This window comes from Aythya ferina (assembly GCF_964211825.1).
Source record: "Aythya ferina genome assembly, chromosome: 4".
NCBI classification, from domain to species: domain Eukaryota; kingdom Metazoa; phylum Chordata; class Aves; order Anseriformes; family Anatidae; genus Aythya; species Aythya ferina.
The window spans coordinates 39,820,204-39,836,222 of NC_140300.1; the positions used below are offsets into that span (position 1 = coordinate 39,820,204).

General features: G+C 39.9%; 1 protein-coding gene across 1 annotated transcript in view; it reads right to left on the bottom strand.

Moving 5' to 3' along the window:
• Positions 1–431: 431 nt before the first annotated feature.
• The window catches only part of SLC7A11 (solute carrier family 7 member 11), a 59,675-nt gene continuing 44,087 nt past the window's right edge, over positions 432–16,019 (bottom strand). Inside the window, exons 7-12 of the mRNA XM_084517394.1 lie at positions 13,395–13,518; positions 12,105–12,208; positions 11,503–11,599; positions 8,349–8,498; positions 6,462–6,639; positions 432–1,134 (exon numbers count right to left, since the gene is read on the bottom strand). Of these exons, the coding sequence (XP_084373520.1) occupies positions 1,067–1,134; positions 6,462–6,639; positions 8,349–8,498; positions 11,503–11,599; positions 12,105–12,208; positions 13,395–13,518 (721 nt within the window). The 3' untranslated portion in view covers positions 432–1,066. The remainder of the gene's footprint in view (positions 1,135–6,461; positions 6,640–8,348; positions 8,499–11,502; positions 11,600–12,104; positions 12,209–13,394; positions 13,519–16,019) is intronic.

A 16,019-nucleotide genomic window follows, 5' to 3' on the forward strand; every position in this document is an offset into this window, starting at 1 on the left:
TCTGGTTAATTGGAGTGTGCTTGAATAAAAACCCCACAGATTAGGTGTGTACCCTACTCAAATCAACAAATCTGTTGTAGCTTGCCTTATATCTTATTTGTAAAAGAGAATTGCATTTGTTGCTGTGTCTATACAAAATTCTCACTGATTACACAACCAGTGACCATTACTCATCTGCTGCCCACAATCAATCATATAAAACTGTAAAATTGTGTATGCCTGGCTGATAACTGCAGGTCCATATACTTCCAGATAGAAAATATTCATACAGCAATGGAGGTCGCATTCAAACACCTGGCTGATTTGAAGGCGATTACTCAGTTGCTATATTTCCTATACATATGTACACAAAGAAACATTGGTAAAAATAGTCATAGACTGGTAGAAAATTTAACACGTATGAAATTACTGCCTCCAGGCTAAAATCTGTCAGTCTCACTGGTAGAAATACTAATCCTCAGAAGATGCTCTTTTATGCTATGTTATAACTACTCTGGAATGAAGTAACCTTGAACTTGCTACCACAAAGGCAGTAGAAACCACTGTATTTCTGCCTCAATGTGCTGGTGCTCCCAGCAAGACGAAAGTAAAATAGGGTCAGACAGAGTGACTGGAAGAACATTGTTAAGTGATACTCAGCAGCTTTATCTCAACCTTTCCGGGTGAGAGGTAGGTTCCTTGGGACAGCAAGTAGGATACATTCTTCACAGTACACCTGACCATTACTTAAACAATGCTTAAACATATTTTCAGTGGCAATGCAACAAAAATCTTAGTTTGAAGAACCTATGTTTTGTTAAAATATGACACTAACAAAAGAAATAAGAAAAAGATGGGTCCCCTCATAGCATAAGTTCTTGCTCTCTACATACAAACTGACCATGTAAAAAAAAATTGCAACATCATAAAATACAGTGCTGGTAACTGACTCGCTCAGTATCCATCTCAGCTGTGACCTGTTCCTCCAGTTTGCAGAACATTAGGAAGAGGAAGAAAACTCCCTGCCCTCTTCCTCAAGTTGAAATGAAACACCAAGCCAAAAGCTGCATTTTCAGGTAGATTAGGATCATGATTTCTGGTCCTCCTCTGACGGGACGACTTCCAAGAGGATTTGCAATGTTTCAGTTACATTATCTGCAAAGATAAAAACATACACATGGGAGATTTTGGGGTGGCAGGAGAAGGGGAGAAGCAGCCATTAAAATTATCTTAGCTGATAGACAACCTGCTTCCACATACTGTTCACAAGTTATATATATCTGGTGCATGTATCATTTAAATGTCTGACTTAATTTTTTATCTTTTTAACTATGTTTTCTTTGCCTCTGATCCAAGGATATGTATATACAATAATAGTGGAAGGGTATAAAAGTATAAACTTGTTCAATAAATGTATGCATGCATTTTTAAAACATCTTAAAGCACGACTACTCTCTACGACTGCTTAGTTTTAGCAAAGTCATAATATTGAAATACAACTCTGAAAGGCTTTGAACAAGTTAATTCTGCCATGCCAAGATCTGCCTAACCAAGAAAAAAAAAAAAAAAGGAAAAAAAAAGAAAGGAGAAAATGATTACAATGCTTCACAGGTCTAAGACTGTCACACATAGGAAGCAACTTTATGCTCTTTGTCACTTTAGACATGTATTTCCACCTTGTGTTTCTGATGGTTTTCTTTTTAGAGAACCAATTCATAAATGGCACAATTAATTTACATACTGAATAGTAAAAGAGCATTCTTTTACTTCTCCTTTTGCTTGTCACTTTTTTTTCTTCTAAGTAACCTATTTTCACAGAATCACAGAACGGTTTGGGTGGAAGGGACCTTAAAGCCCACCCCCTGCCTTGGCAGGGATGCCAATCACTGAACCAGGTTGCTCAGGGCCTCATCCAGCCTTACCTCGAACACCTCCAGGGATGGGGCATCCACAGCATCTCTGAGCAACTTGTTCCAGCACCTCACCACCCTCTGAGTGAAGAATTTCCTCCTAATATCTAATCTAAATATCCCCTCTTTTTATTATAAAACCATTCCCCCTTTTCCTATCATTATCTGCCCAAGCAAAAAGTTGCTCTCCATCTATTTTATAAACCCCCTGTAAGTATTGAAAAGTTGTCATAAGGTCACCCCAGAGCCTTCTCTTCCTCACGCTGAACATCCCCATCTCTCTCAGTCTTTCTTCATAGCAGGAATTATTGCAAGAGAAAGTTATGGTTTTCCTTGTCTAGCACTACATGTCAGCATCTACACTAGTGCAGAGTGAGGAAGGTAAAACAGTGCAACTCTCAGAAGACATGAACATGAACTACTTCCCTACTCTCCTGTCTAACAGCCTCTACCATCTTCTGCTCGTCTCTCTGGAGGTCACCAGTTCAGTGCAAAGCCAGGCTGCCCTTAGACTACAAACTGATGGGGTCAGAGAGGCTGAGAGTCAACAGGGACTGCATTTTCCTCCCATCTCCCTCCCCTGCCCGCAGCGGGGACTTCAGATCTGGGCTGAGCAGAGCTGGGGTGAAGGGTAGGAGGAAAGTCAGCAGCAGAAAGCCAGCAGGGGCTCGCCCAGCTGTCCCACCCCTCCCAGGTTTGAAGATGAGCAAAGGAATAAGAAGAAAAAGAGATTTTCTGTCAAGCTGAGCTATGGTGTAACAGTTCTTGGAAAAAGGGCACGGCAGCAGAGGGAGAGCCTGGGCATCTCAAGAGCCGGCTGCGATTTTAATATCCTGTCCAACTAACAGGGCTGAGCCCCCTGCAGCAAGACCTTGCCCTCGCCGCGGCAGGAGGCAGCTGCCACTCTCCCATCTCCATGCAGTAGTTCTGCTCTGCACTGTGATGAAACACGAGCAAAGCAAACAGAACAGCAATCAGACATGTTTGGGGGGCTAGCTTGCTTGCTTGGCTCTTTCTTTGGTTGCGATATACACAGGATAAGACAGAGTAAGGAGGACTTTTTCCTCCCCCAAAAAAAAACATTTCTATCTGTTGTCAGTCAGTATCTCTATATTGTGTACTTTGAGGAGTACCTTCCCATTTGTAATGAGTCAACATATCATGAGAGTAAAGACACCATTTGTTTCTACTTTCAACCCTAATTTTCCCTTTCAATAGTAGAATTCACTGTAAATAAGGCCCAGGGGACAACCTTTACAACAGAAAAAACCTGATCCGATAGCTCTATAAGCACCACATAAAGCTTGGGAAAGAAAGAAGTAATTTACTACACACACATAAGACTGCACATAAAATCTGTGGCAGCATAATGCTGGGAAAACTTCCTGTGGATCGCAAGCTCAATAAAAAGAACAAAATTCAATTCCAAATTCTCCCAAATTCAATCCATTGTAAAGAAATAAAGATTTTTAAAACATGAATCTGAGGTTAGGTTTTCAACTGAGAAGTCCAAATGGAAGAGTCCTGGTGTTGGTGCCCCACTCTTTTACACACTCATCTACCTCGTAGGATTTGCTAGACTTGACTTTTTTCATTTTCACATTAGTTCTACAAAAAGCAGGCAAGCAGAGGTCAAATGAAGCCTGTACTAGCTGAAAATTATTTGTCCCAGTACATTTGGCACTACAGCAAAATTCCTTTGGAAAAGAACAAAATGTTATTCTCACTGCAAAACACCACCCAGACCCTATTAACCTCACAAACTGTGAAGTAATCTTTTGTTCAATATAGTAATTTGGTAAGGAGAATGGGCAATGTAAATACCATTAAGGACAGTCAAAATGTGCTTATCCAAAGAACAAAGATGTTCAGCCTTGGAGAGGATTTCCTGGGGAGCTCTGATACTGCAACCAGCTTGAAATTCCTTTCATGAGTGTACTCATCTTCAGGTTGGGTCTTTGAGCCCACTGCTCCTTCCAGCTGCTCAACACCCCTCTCCTCTGATCCTTACAAAACCTATCCTTCATATCCAGACAAGTCTCAATAGGGCTGGTCTGTACCCATGTGGTTTTGAACCGTGCTCCAAATCATGCTGGGGTAGCTGAACAAGTCAGGTGCACCCTGACAAGGCGACTCTGCAAATGGGCAGAGAGGGAACCATGCCACAGGCAGCCTGGACATAGCCTACCTGGCAGGATGCTGCCTTCAGACTAACCTGCTCTGACCTCCACCGCAGTACTACAAGAAATGCTCTGCTGAAGTCTAAGTACTTTGGATCTATCACATTTTGATTCTGTATAGAAAAAATATGTTATCTTCATAAAGAAAGTTACCCAGTTAGTCTGGAAAAAAAATCTGCCTTTGGTAAATTACAATCCCATTTTTTCATGTTGTCTGTTCACCCCATGTCTGAAATTACTCTTTCATGCCTAAACTCATCTAATGAGTATTGTTTCAAGGCTAGAATAACAAGCTTGCAGCTGCCCCATGACTTTTCCTTCCCGTATTTCACAGAGGTACCTTAAGTGAATTCAGCCTCATTCAATGCCTTTGAAAAATGCTCTCGGACTATACAGCGGAGCACCCTTAACTCTCCAGAAATAATGTCAGTTTAATAATAACCCATGCAAAATGTTTATCGCTTACTCTGGGTGGGAAAAAAAATATATATATATTTACCAAGTAAATCTCCACTCCACCCCAAAACTGTCGACATCACTTTTCTGCCATTACTGTCGTTATTTTGGGAATAATAATCACAGAGTGAACAAGCTGTTTCACCCACTGTCAGGCATCCTCTGCCTTCCCCTTGAGCCAGCACACTGTGTCCATGCACATTACACAGGCACCAGGCCTTCTTTCCAGGAGGAGAATTTTGTGCTATCTGAAAAGCTAGATTTACCTTCGTTGTCACAGCTGGCAGAATGAGCTTCACATATACCCAGTCTACCTTAAAGAGAACATTTTTCCTCTCACCTAAGTAATGTGGTTCAACACTGGCATCCTGTGGCCACAGACTCAAGTAACTGCGTTCCAAAACCTCTGAGACTCCACAGAAAATGCTAAAAATCTCCTGGGTTTGATAAGGAGAATTTCCTAGACCCTAGATGTCAATTTGTCTGAGAAATTACAAACAGATAAATAACAACAATTTAATAGAATGTGTTTTTGACATGTCTCTTTTCATTTGCACTGGAAATTTCTACCCATTCCCAGGACATCTCATGCAATTTACAACTTTATGGATATAAAAATAAATAGACTAGAATTTCCTAGCCTTAAACTAACATCTTTTCCTGTAAAAATTTTCTGCCCTACTGTCTGTGGACTTCCCAGCAAGAATTGACAGAGAAATTCACAGATCTCACAACAAGCAGGATATAAATGCATATACCCTATATTTATATATATATATATAAAAAACAAAAAACAAAAACAAAAACCACAACACACGTAATAGGTTAGCGTATAATATATTCATAAATCCTCAGATATTCTTTTACTGTGAGCATCTCATTTTAAATCATCCCCTAATACTGCAGCACAAAAGACAATACATGTTTTCAATTCAGAACCTATACTATATAACAGCATATACACTTAGTACATATACATAAGCTATTTTTAATCGAAAATTTTCAGGGGTTGAGTTTTTGTTTTGCAGCAGAGATTTTCTTTTGGTTTTGTTTAACAGACTATTTGCTACTTCTCAAATATTTTGCCTCTGTTAATACATTCTTTATAAATTACCTGCATTTTGGTAACCTCTTAGCATGTTGACTAACAAAAAAAAAAAAAAAAAGAAAAAAAGAATGGGGGTGCTATAATAAATTACAATGCTTTCTTTTGAATTGAAAAGCTCCAAGTAACCTTCCTCCAACACATCACAACTTTCACAAATGCTTCTATAAACTTTGAGAAATGGCATAAAAATGATTCTCAGTGTATTCCAGGTATGAAATACCACAGCCAAATCACTTGGAAGTTGTTTTTCATAACGCACTGAAATGATTTCCACAGAGGTGCATCAGGTATGATATATTTTGTCGTCATTTTGTTGGAAATCATCTCTAAGAACAGCACATCTCCATCAAATGTGACCAAGCCTGTCCCATTCTACATATTCCTCAGTGGTCTACACACATGGTACCACCAGGGCCCATTCTGTCCATCCTATTTTCTCATCACCATTGTGACATTTAAATTTCCAAACTAATTTCACTCTTAGGAGTGAAACACTTTCTCAAGTGTTACAGAGGGGAGGTAGACCAGTGATTTAAAAGGAATCAGACGGGGTGGGAGGGAAGAAGAGATTGAGGGGAGAGGCATCCAGGTATTTGAAGTCAAATCTCTTTAGCTGAAGAATAGGCTTGCTGTAAACATCTCTGTTTAGTTAGATGACATGGATTGTAACTGGCAGACCAGTGCTATAGCATGCACCAAAAAGAAACTTGCATTGTCATGCCCCGAGCAGAGCAGCCGAGGGGATCGATGAAAAGGATTTCACAACACCCGGAGCCCTGAGAAATTCATGGAGTCAGGATGGAGGAGGGGAGCCCCACAGTGACTTACCTAGGAGCTTTCTGAACCACTTTGGCTTCTTGTCCCATACGATAAAGAGGTAGTAGGCAGGAACTCCAGTCAGGGTTATTGCAAATCCAATCCCTGTATTGACTGGGTCAGAGTAAAGTGACAGTGCAACCATGAAGAGGCAGGTGAAGGAAAACAATGCTGGAATAAATAGAGGCACCTGAAATACAACCACACAAAGAACCATTACTTTGCGTTGACCTTGCTGCTGAATGACAATAGCATTCAGTGTTCCATGAAATGCAAACTGGATACAACCCAGCAGTACAGGGTAGCCCTGGAGAAATACAGGTATCCAGAACAGGAACACAAAATACCAGTGACTGCAGGAACCAAACTAAGCTAAGTACTATGCAGTAAGCACCACGGAAGTCTTTTAATTACACACTAAAACACTACAGTGTTTTACATCCTTTAAAATTTAAGGGCTGTAAATATGTTACATTACAAAAGTCCTTTCTCTAATCCTCCAGTAGATAAGTAAGCAGCACTAACTGCAGTAAAGATTTCCTCTTTGATAATTACCTATTAGAAAACATTTTGAAACACAACAAGGAGCTCAAGTCCCCTTTTAAAACTATTAAGAACGTATTGATTTTCTTCCTAAGGTAAAAATCAAAATCTGGCAGGAAGAGAGCAAATTAAACACCCATTTGACTGGTGATAAAGATATTTGATAGCATTATGCAACTGATAGCTACTGAAAAAGCACTTTCTGACAGTATGACTGATAGCATTATCAGTGTCGCTGTTGAAAGTACCAAAAAATAACAATATCAAATTAATTCTCTCAATTTTCAAGAATGCCACTGCAATCACTATGTTAGCACCTCTCTGAGGGAAATGCCTGTACGTGTAGCTTGTGAGATGTTTGGTGTAATGGAGAACTGGAGAATTCCCTGGAGATTATTCTCTTCTTTTCATGCCTTGAAACACTACTGTTCCTCTTGTGCACTGTCAAAGCATTTTTTTTTAATCAAAGCAAAACGGGTTGTGCTGTTGACCTTATTTGCTGATATGCCTACAAGAATGCAACAGCACACTGTCTTAGTTCTTTATAAAATAAGCTTCTTGGAAATACATAAATAGGGCTAGAATCCTCCAATTTATTTTCACGATAGACATTACTTTTCATACACACAATGGGACAACTTTGTAAGATGCTACAGAAACAAGAAGCAGAACCAAGGCCAAAGTGGCTTTGTTCAACACGCCGGACTATTACCGTTTTATTTCTGGTTTCACAGTAACTGTATCTGCAACTCAACTGTGGGTCCCATATATCACAAAAGATCCACTACCAATTTATTTGTACTTCACACTGGAATATTCTATATTGGATAGACAATGAAATAAATGTTTATATTATTTGTTTATACCTGTCTTGAATTCTGTCAGCAAAATTATTCAAGCCTTTATCAAAATAAAGATTAAACTGAGGACTAGCTGAAAGTCAGGTTGGCACATATAGCCAATATTTAGGGTTTGTGACTACACAGGACTAGATGTATTTTCACACAGCTTGGAAGCATATCAAGACCTTAGCCTGCATCACACTACCTCAATATGACAGACAGGTAAAACTGAGCAAACACCTTCCTTTCTGCACAGCAACCTCAGTTGCTTCCCCACAGCCACCAGGGAATTCTCAAGAATCGTCTTTCCAAAGAGAACTCAGCCAGGGTAGCACTGTAGAACTTGCAGGAAAACACAAGGGGACTCTTCAATATAATATACTATTTTCAATTAATTATTGTTTTTCTCAAAAGAGGTTAGCTTTTTACATCAGAAAATGCTCCTTTGCTGTCTGACTCTACGTGAGATACAAGGGAAAAGGATTCATGTAAAACAGCAGAGAGCGGAGGTTACCTTGAAAGGACGAGGCATATCAGGACGTTTATATCTGAGATAAATCAACCCAGCAACCACCAGTCCAATAAAAAGCCACCTGGCAAAACTGAGGAAATTCAGAAGGCTGTAGAGATCCCCGTTGAATAACATTATCATTGTGAGAGGGTGCTGCAAAAGAAATTCAGAGCGTAAGAGGCTTTTAATGGATTGATCTCAATTATTTTACAGCAGTGATGCCAAATCTTTCCATGGGGACAAGCAACACAGCCTTAGCTGGCAACATGTGAGGGCCACAGACTTTGAGCCTCCCATTCTCATGCAATCAGATGTGTGATCAATACTTAACTGTCTCCTAAGACCACATTTGATCAATATGTATCTGTCTTGGCTGAGCACATGTGATCAGTACTTATCTGTCCCCCATAACCCAGGCAAATACACAGGCATAGAGCCCACTGCGTCACCACAACACTTGTGTACCCTGTGCCTCGTTCTCATGGGAACTGCCCAGCACACTGCCACTCTCTCATCGCTTATGCAAATGACAAAAGCAGCTAAATTTTGGTTGCATCTGGTCATACGAAGGCAGTTTCGTATGACCAGGATTCAAGGTGTGTTGTGGAAGAGGAAAAAATCTTATATTCCCACAGTCTGCAATGGGGGAACTCAGCAAAGAGGAGGTGGTAGGGGTTAGCTACACACTGTGTGCCAGCTGGGCACACCACACTGACACCAGCTCGTATCTGCAGCACGCCTGTTAGGCTCGCAGGGTGCAGACTTACTGCACATCAGAAATGCAAACATTTCAAAGCAGAGAAGTGTTTAGCTGTCACTCAAGAGCCTACTGAACAGCAAGAAGGAAAAACAACAGTAGAAGGAATGCATTTCCTCATTAAACAGGTGTCCTGAGATACAAGGTCTCTGTGAGGAAGTCAAAATTTACGCATAGAGGGTGGCTTAGATGATTAGTATGGGCTACATGGACCTGCTTCAGTGTAATCTCTGGACAAAAACAGAATATCTGTAGCTTGGGACGACTATGCAGGTGTCCATATGAGACACCCTATGCCTGCAATGACACAGCCTTGCATTTGGGGATGAAGGCACCCATCAACTTCCCTATAGTGCTATTGTTCAGAAAAAAAAAGGAGGTCCTAATAGTGCCAGCCTCTCCAGGTTTACAATGAGGCAACAGGTGAAATCACCCGCAGCTGCACTATTATGATGGGCTAAATCCTTACATAAAGAAAACTAAGTTGTATGAGTTACCTGGAGTCACAGGCTCTTTTTCTTTCCTTTTTTTTTTTTTTTTAATAAAAAAAAAATATTTTATTTATTTTTTTAAGGAATGAAGGCTGTATGGATTTGAACCAGAAGGATCAATACTTCAAATATGGGTCTCTGGCTTCCAACCTCTAATGACTTAGAAAGAGCTTGGTTCTTTACACACAGATATTAAGCAAGCTCCTTCTCTGTAAAGGTCAAAGGAAATTTTACCGCTGAATTACATTGGGCAAGAATTCTTCTATATAGACTCAGCGCCCACAGGTTTTAAATCTCAGTTATAAGAAAATGCAACAAAGAGTCATGGCCAGTGAAGGCCAAAAGGATAAAAGAAACAAAATAGGGTTACAACAAGACTGCATCATTTCTTGGAGTTGTTATACCCACATCTGTCAAATATCAGGAAATATGTAATAAGCAAATTTCTCAATTCCTAATTTTTATTTATTTATTTTTAGCAAGCCTCAAACACTGAACGTGCTCATTTTCTCAGTTTCTCCTCAAGATCTTTTTCCTTTTGAACAGTGTCTAGAGACCTTGGCAGGAGAAATGAAATCAGAAAATTCTAAAATGTGGACTACTGATGCAGAATGTATCCCACTACTACTCTACTTGCACTGAGGAAAGAAAAAAATAAAAATCTCTGAGTGAAAGCCATCTTCATATGACTTTTTTTTAAAGGGAAATCAATGCACTGGTGACCAGGTGCAAGAGCAGAAGACATTTTTTAGAAATATATATATATATATTATATATATTTAGTACATTTCATTTCACAGAAAAGTCAGTGCAATTTACCCCAAAGTTACAAATCCTTCAGTCCAAAGAAATAAAATGCAAAGTAAATGTTTAAGTAAAGTGAATTTCATTAAAACTTTTCACAATATATATGTTGTCTAATTTTCAAAACTTGGATGCTACAGTTGTATGAGCACATATAAAATTCAACACTTCAGCTGGCACTTCACAAGTGAGCTCACAGGCATGTCTAGCAAAAGAAAAAGATTATTTAGATTCCAGTATAAGCAACTGATCTTATTAGTGTACACTCTTATATGCACACACATCTTCTACTGTGGTTAGAAGCCTCCCCAACGCAGAGGTCTGTCCAGATACATTACGGTCATCCGTCCCAAAAGAGGGGCTGAACACCCAACCCACAGTTAGGAAGAAGTCTGCGAGTTAAGTGGAAATCTACTTGGCACTATGCAAATTGGTGTGAGGTCTGTATTTTGACATTTTGTCCTAACATTTTACTATACAAATTAGCCTGCAATGCAAAGACATGGCCAACATTTAGCTCTGCCTCTATGTTAGAAGTCAGTAATAGGATTTCAACTATAATGCTGGTGCTTTTCCTCAGACAATTCACAGACTGTTGCCCAGGCACATGCTCTCTCATTTTTTAATCACCATTACACTGCACTGCTGAGGGTTCCCCTCCCATTATCCTAGTGCATAATTGTTTGCATTTTTCACTGTAAGGTAGTATAATGAGCCTTTAGGGTGCTCCCAGATGCCAGTGTTTAGCTGCACTTCCAGTTAAATGAAGCCCTTTTTTGTTTGTTTGTTTGTATAAGTGGAATTTGTTTCTCTGAAAGGCAAAGTAGCTCATCACTAGCAGGTTCTTAGAAATAAACGGCAATAAGACATGAATTAGGTTGCAATGATAGGCAGTGAAGTGCTACCGACAAGATAGTGAGGAGGAGATGATAGAATAAGAACAACTCCCAAATCTCTTTCCTCTCTTTACTGTCCTCTGCCCTGCCCAAAGCCTGCATATACATTAATAAATGAGACTCAAGCAGTGCCCAAATTCTGTTCGAATCCTCCAGAGCGAGCCTGTAATATGAATTCTTGTGCAGGAACATTTGTTTGTATGATTTACCAAAACAATGACAGCTGGCAGAGGAGTGTGCTTGCGGACATGAATCATGGAGAGAATTTCCGGAAGGTGACCCTCACGGGATGCAACGAAGAACATCCTGGTGGGAAATAAATGTGGACAGACTTTAAATGTGCTCATTACTGTGACTAGGCAAAGCGGCTCATGAAAGTCACACAACACAGCAGCACTTCTTAGGCTTGTTTGAGGTATTCTGAATGCAAAGAGTAGCAGGAGAAGCCCATATGCAGAAATCAAAGTCAATCTGGATGTGTCCCCCCCTCTTACCTTACACTATGATCAGTCTTTAGAAGTAGTTAATATTTTCCCTCCAATTTACCTCCTTCACATGAAACAAAGCAGTCATTAATTAAGTGCTGCACTCAGAGAGATTCACTGCCAAACCATTCAAAGTGTTTTTAACAAAGATACTAAACTCAATAGGAACAAAGTGAGAAGAAAAAAAAATCCCATACCTGATAAATATCACAGTCATTTTTGATTTCCTGCTAAAGGAATGAGTCCTTTTCTCCCTTTCCCTTGCTTCCTTACTTTCAGTGTATATCCCATGCCTTTCACCCCCAGTAATACCAGCATATGCTCACCTGGAGACCGCAAAAATGCCACCATTCATAGATCCAAAGCAGGAGAGAGCAACAAATACTGGTACAGCTAAAGAAAAGTTTCCCATTAATCGTTCAGCAAAGGTCTGTTAGAGAAGAGAGTAACATACACTGAATTTTCCATCATAAAACATGAGAGCAATTTTACTTCATTAACAAAATTTTTAATAAGTACTATAACTTTTATTTATATCCTTTTCTGCATCCCTCATTGAAACTTGTGCTGTGCATTTGTTACCTTTCCTGTTTTGGTATCAGGACTAGTGCCGATAAGGTCTCTCACTCTTACTTCTGGCTGTATCTGGTAGGCCTCCAGTTGAGGCAAAGCTATTGAGGTGGAACCAGTCTTTTATTAATGTCATTTCAGGTCATTACGCTTCCAAAAGGAAGACCCAGTCTGAACAGACCAAAATCTGATCTGCATAAATTATATTTTCTTCTGTAGCCTTCATTGTACTTAGCTGATGCCATCCAAGACTATATTCCATCCAGTCACGCTTCATTGTTTGAGGGCACCACGAGAGATATGCATAATTTTCTGAAGATTTGCAAAGTGTTTTGCTCCTAAAACTCCCAAGAGCTATAGAATTGGTCATTTTTAAATGGCATGCCAATTGAAAAAGTCACAGGCAGTGTTGCTACTGGAAAGGTAAATGGAAATTTTTATTTCCTTGCTGCAAATCAGATATTGTATATATAAAAATCTGTCATTACAGCAATTCAGCAAGACCAATCACAACAGCATTTGCAATCCAGGTGGCCTTGTAACTCCTTCCCAAATGAACTCCAGTATTGACAGCACTCCCCTTCCTAAGCACCTGGGACACACATTGTACAGAGACAGCATTACTGTTTCCTGCTACAAAAAATAGCTTAGACTTTCACAAGTATCTGTATTTTCTGTTTCCCAGGAGCACAGCCCCTGATTTAGAAAATAATTTGTCAAGTATGTACTTAGCTATAAAATTTAAGTCCTAAGGACTTTGTTATATCAATTAAACAAATATGGTCTAACATTTTATTACAAATGCTATGACCTTAAATACAATCCCATTCATCAAATCAATGGGATCAAAAATCAGACAAAGTTTACCTGGTTGCTAATTTGCTGGGTAAAAGAGGAGCCAAACATGACTGGAAATGTCTCTCATTGTCCCCACCCTCCCTCCCAGTTTCTTTTTTTTTCCTTCCCTTGGAAATAAAAATATATCAACAAATGTAATTGGGATACAGCAGGGATATAAAGCTTTGGATTTCTCTTCTGTAACTTACCACTGCAACAGCTTTTGAAAGCAGCAATTCCCCAGCACTGATTGTAGTGAAATAAGCCACGTTTGTTAACACATAGCCAACTGTGACAATAATCATTGAAATGCATATTGCAAGGGGTATGTTTCTGAAATACATAAGGTAGATCATTATTCCACAATCTGGTTGCTACCCCCGAACATGAAACAAATAATGTAAGAAGCAACCACTAATGATGGTGAGTGCATTTTTTGGTGAGCGCAAAGTACCTTAATTAGAAACTACCAGTAAAAAAAAAACAAAACACATCTAAACAAAACCATCTCAACAAAGTAAATTGCCACGCTTATAACGAAGTGAGAAACCTTTCTGAAGGAGAAATCCTTTGAGGATGCAAAGAGGTTGTGGCTCCCAGGCCTCCCATACAAGAAGCATGGTCAATTTGAGCTGCCTACTTTTATTTTCCTTTCAAGCTGAGCCCAATGGGGCTCAGAATCCAGATGTTTCAAGTGCTACTCAAGTCTCTTGATACCATTGCTCAGCTGAGGTGGTATCTACACTTCAATATCTGAAGTGATATTCTACACCAAGAAGGGATTCAGGTCTGAAACCAGGATCCTTTAATTCCAAGGCCACACTTTTCAGTTTGAAGGACACTATACCTGTGCTCCCTCTGAGTAGAGCTCAGAGCTGCTGCATCATGGCCAGATCCTTTCAGATAGCTACATTAACATTTTGAAGAGATGCCAAATTTGCCACAACTGACAAACTCTGCTGTGAAGGTCACTCAATCAGGTGGGGGAAAGGAGAGAAAAAAGTGGGAATTCTGGTGTGCCAGAAGAGACTGCAAGCACAGAGCAAAAGGGCTATTCTATCTGTCTCAAATTACAAGGTGTTTTGAAATCCAACACAAAAATCCATTATTTTCTCATTTTTTCCTCAAAGAAACACAGCTGGGTCAGAATTTAATGATCCTCTTTACTTCTAGTCCTCGTTTCTCAGGGGAATCCTTAACATTAGTATGCCTGTACAAAGCTGAAAAGAAGCTCTAAACTGAATAAATAAATAAAGCAGGGCAGCATCGCTTGTTGCACATCTTGCATGTGTTAGCAATTGTGGTGCCAGCCACTGTAGTTAATCCAGGTGCACAAGATCATGCTGTACTGCAGGATCAAATCTGTGTAGATGTGATATTAGTTCTACCTGAAGCCAATGGTCTCATGTGATGAAGCTAGAAGGAATCAGTTTGTAGGTTGCACTTGTTAATGACAGAGAAGGCAATACCAAGGACCAGAGAAGACAGCCCAGAATACAAGTCCAGTATTGCTAGAAGAAACACAGTTACCAACTCAAGAAAAGCTGCAGAACTGGATGTTGGTAACATGATCATGCAAAAAGTTGTAGTTCAGCTGCCAGGTAATTCATGGCCAGTTTGGTTAAGCTTTGAGCCTGACCTGGGTATAAATAGATTTCCATCTACTTAGCATAAGACTCCAAGTAGGGATACACAGTTTCAAATCCTCCCAGAACAGAAATTTTAATCGAATGCTTCAACCACCAAGCTGTTGAATAAATCAGCATTTACTCCAGCTTTAATAAATAAATAAATAAATAAATCTAGCCAAAAATATCGATTCTAGGCTATTTTCACCATTCCATTTGAATGACTGAAACCACGTTTTCCGTCAAACTTACAAACAAACTAAAACTATGTTTGTCCATTCTAACTGTTATCAAAACCTGGCTGCTATACTCACTTCTAACTTAAATCCCAGCCTTATTTCCTCTAAAATAGAAGACCAGTTCAAAACCAAGGATGAAAAAACACACATTTCCACAAGTGAGCATTCTCAGCACTGACAAGCACTAACCCCCACTTACAGTAATAGCAACAACAACCACCAGGAGAAATAAAAACAAAACAACAACGAAACAAGCCCAAACTCGTCAGCAGGCTGTATTCATTAAAAAAATTAAAAAAAAAAAAAAATAAAGCCCAAAGATCCTAACTCGTGCCTGGAGCAGCACGGGGGGCGTTGTGACACGAGCGCTCCGGTTGCAACTCCTTTTGTCTCCCAGTGGGATCAGGCCTTCAGAGGGCTGCAGCTCGCTAGCACAGAGCCTGCCTGACTGCTGCTTATTAGGCACTGCTTTCAGTGACAGATTTCAACAGAAATGAAAGGCCGGTTTGAGGATTTCGGGGGTGAGCAACGCAGCATGGTTCGCTTCCCACTGACACTTCAGTTCAGATTTACACTTGGTCCTTGAATCATCTGAAGGCACGGAGAGACAGGTGTGAGCCTTATGTAAAACTTCTAAGTGAGAGCTTTAATCATGCCTTTCCTATCCACCCAATTTAAGAGGCAGTTCCCAACCTGCAGCAGGATACCGCTATCAAACTCTCTGCTATGAACCACAGGCAGTGAGTGCACTGGGGTAAGAACTTCAATGCCATTAGCACTGAAGTCAACCTCCTTTCCTTAGAGGATCGCTGTATTGATTTTCTTGTATTTTATACATCTTCCTGGGCTTCTCTCCAAATCAGGAAAAATCATACCCGAGTTCTATTCTCTATTAAATTGCCTCAAAGTATGTAGATTTCACCTTTTCACTTGCGTGTCCTATGAATCAAATGCAACATATGGTGTT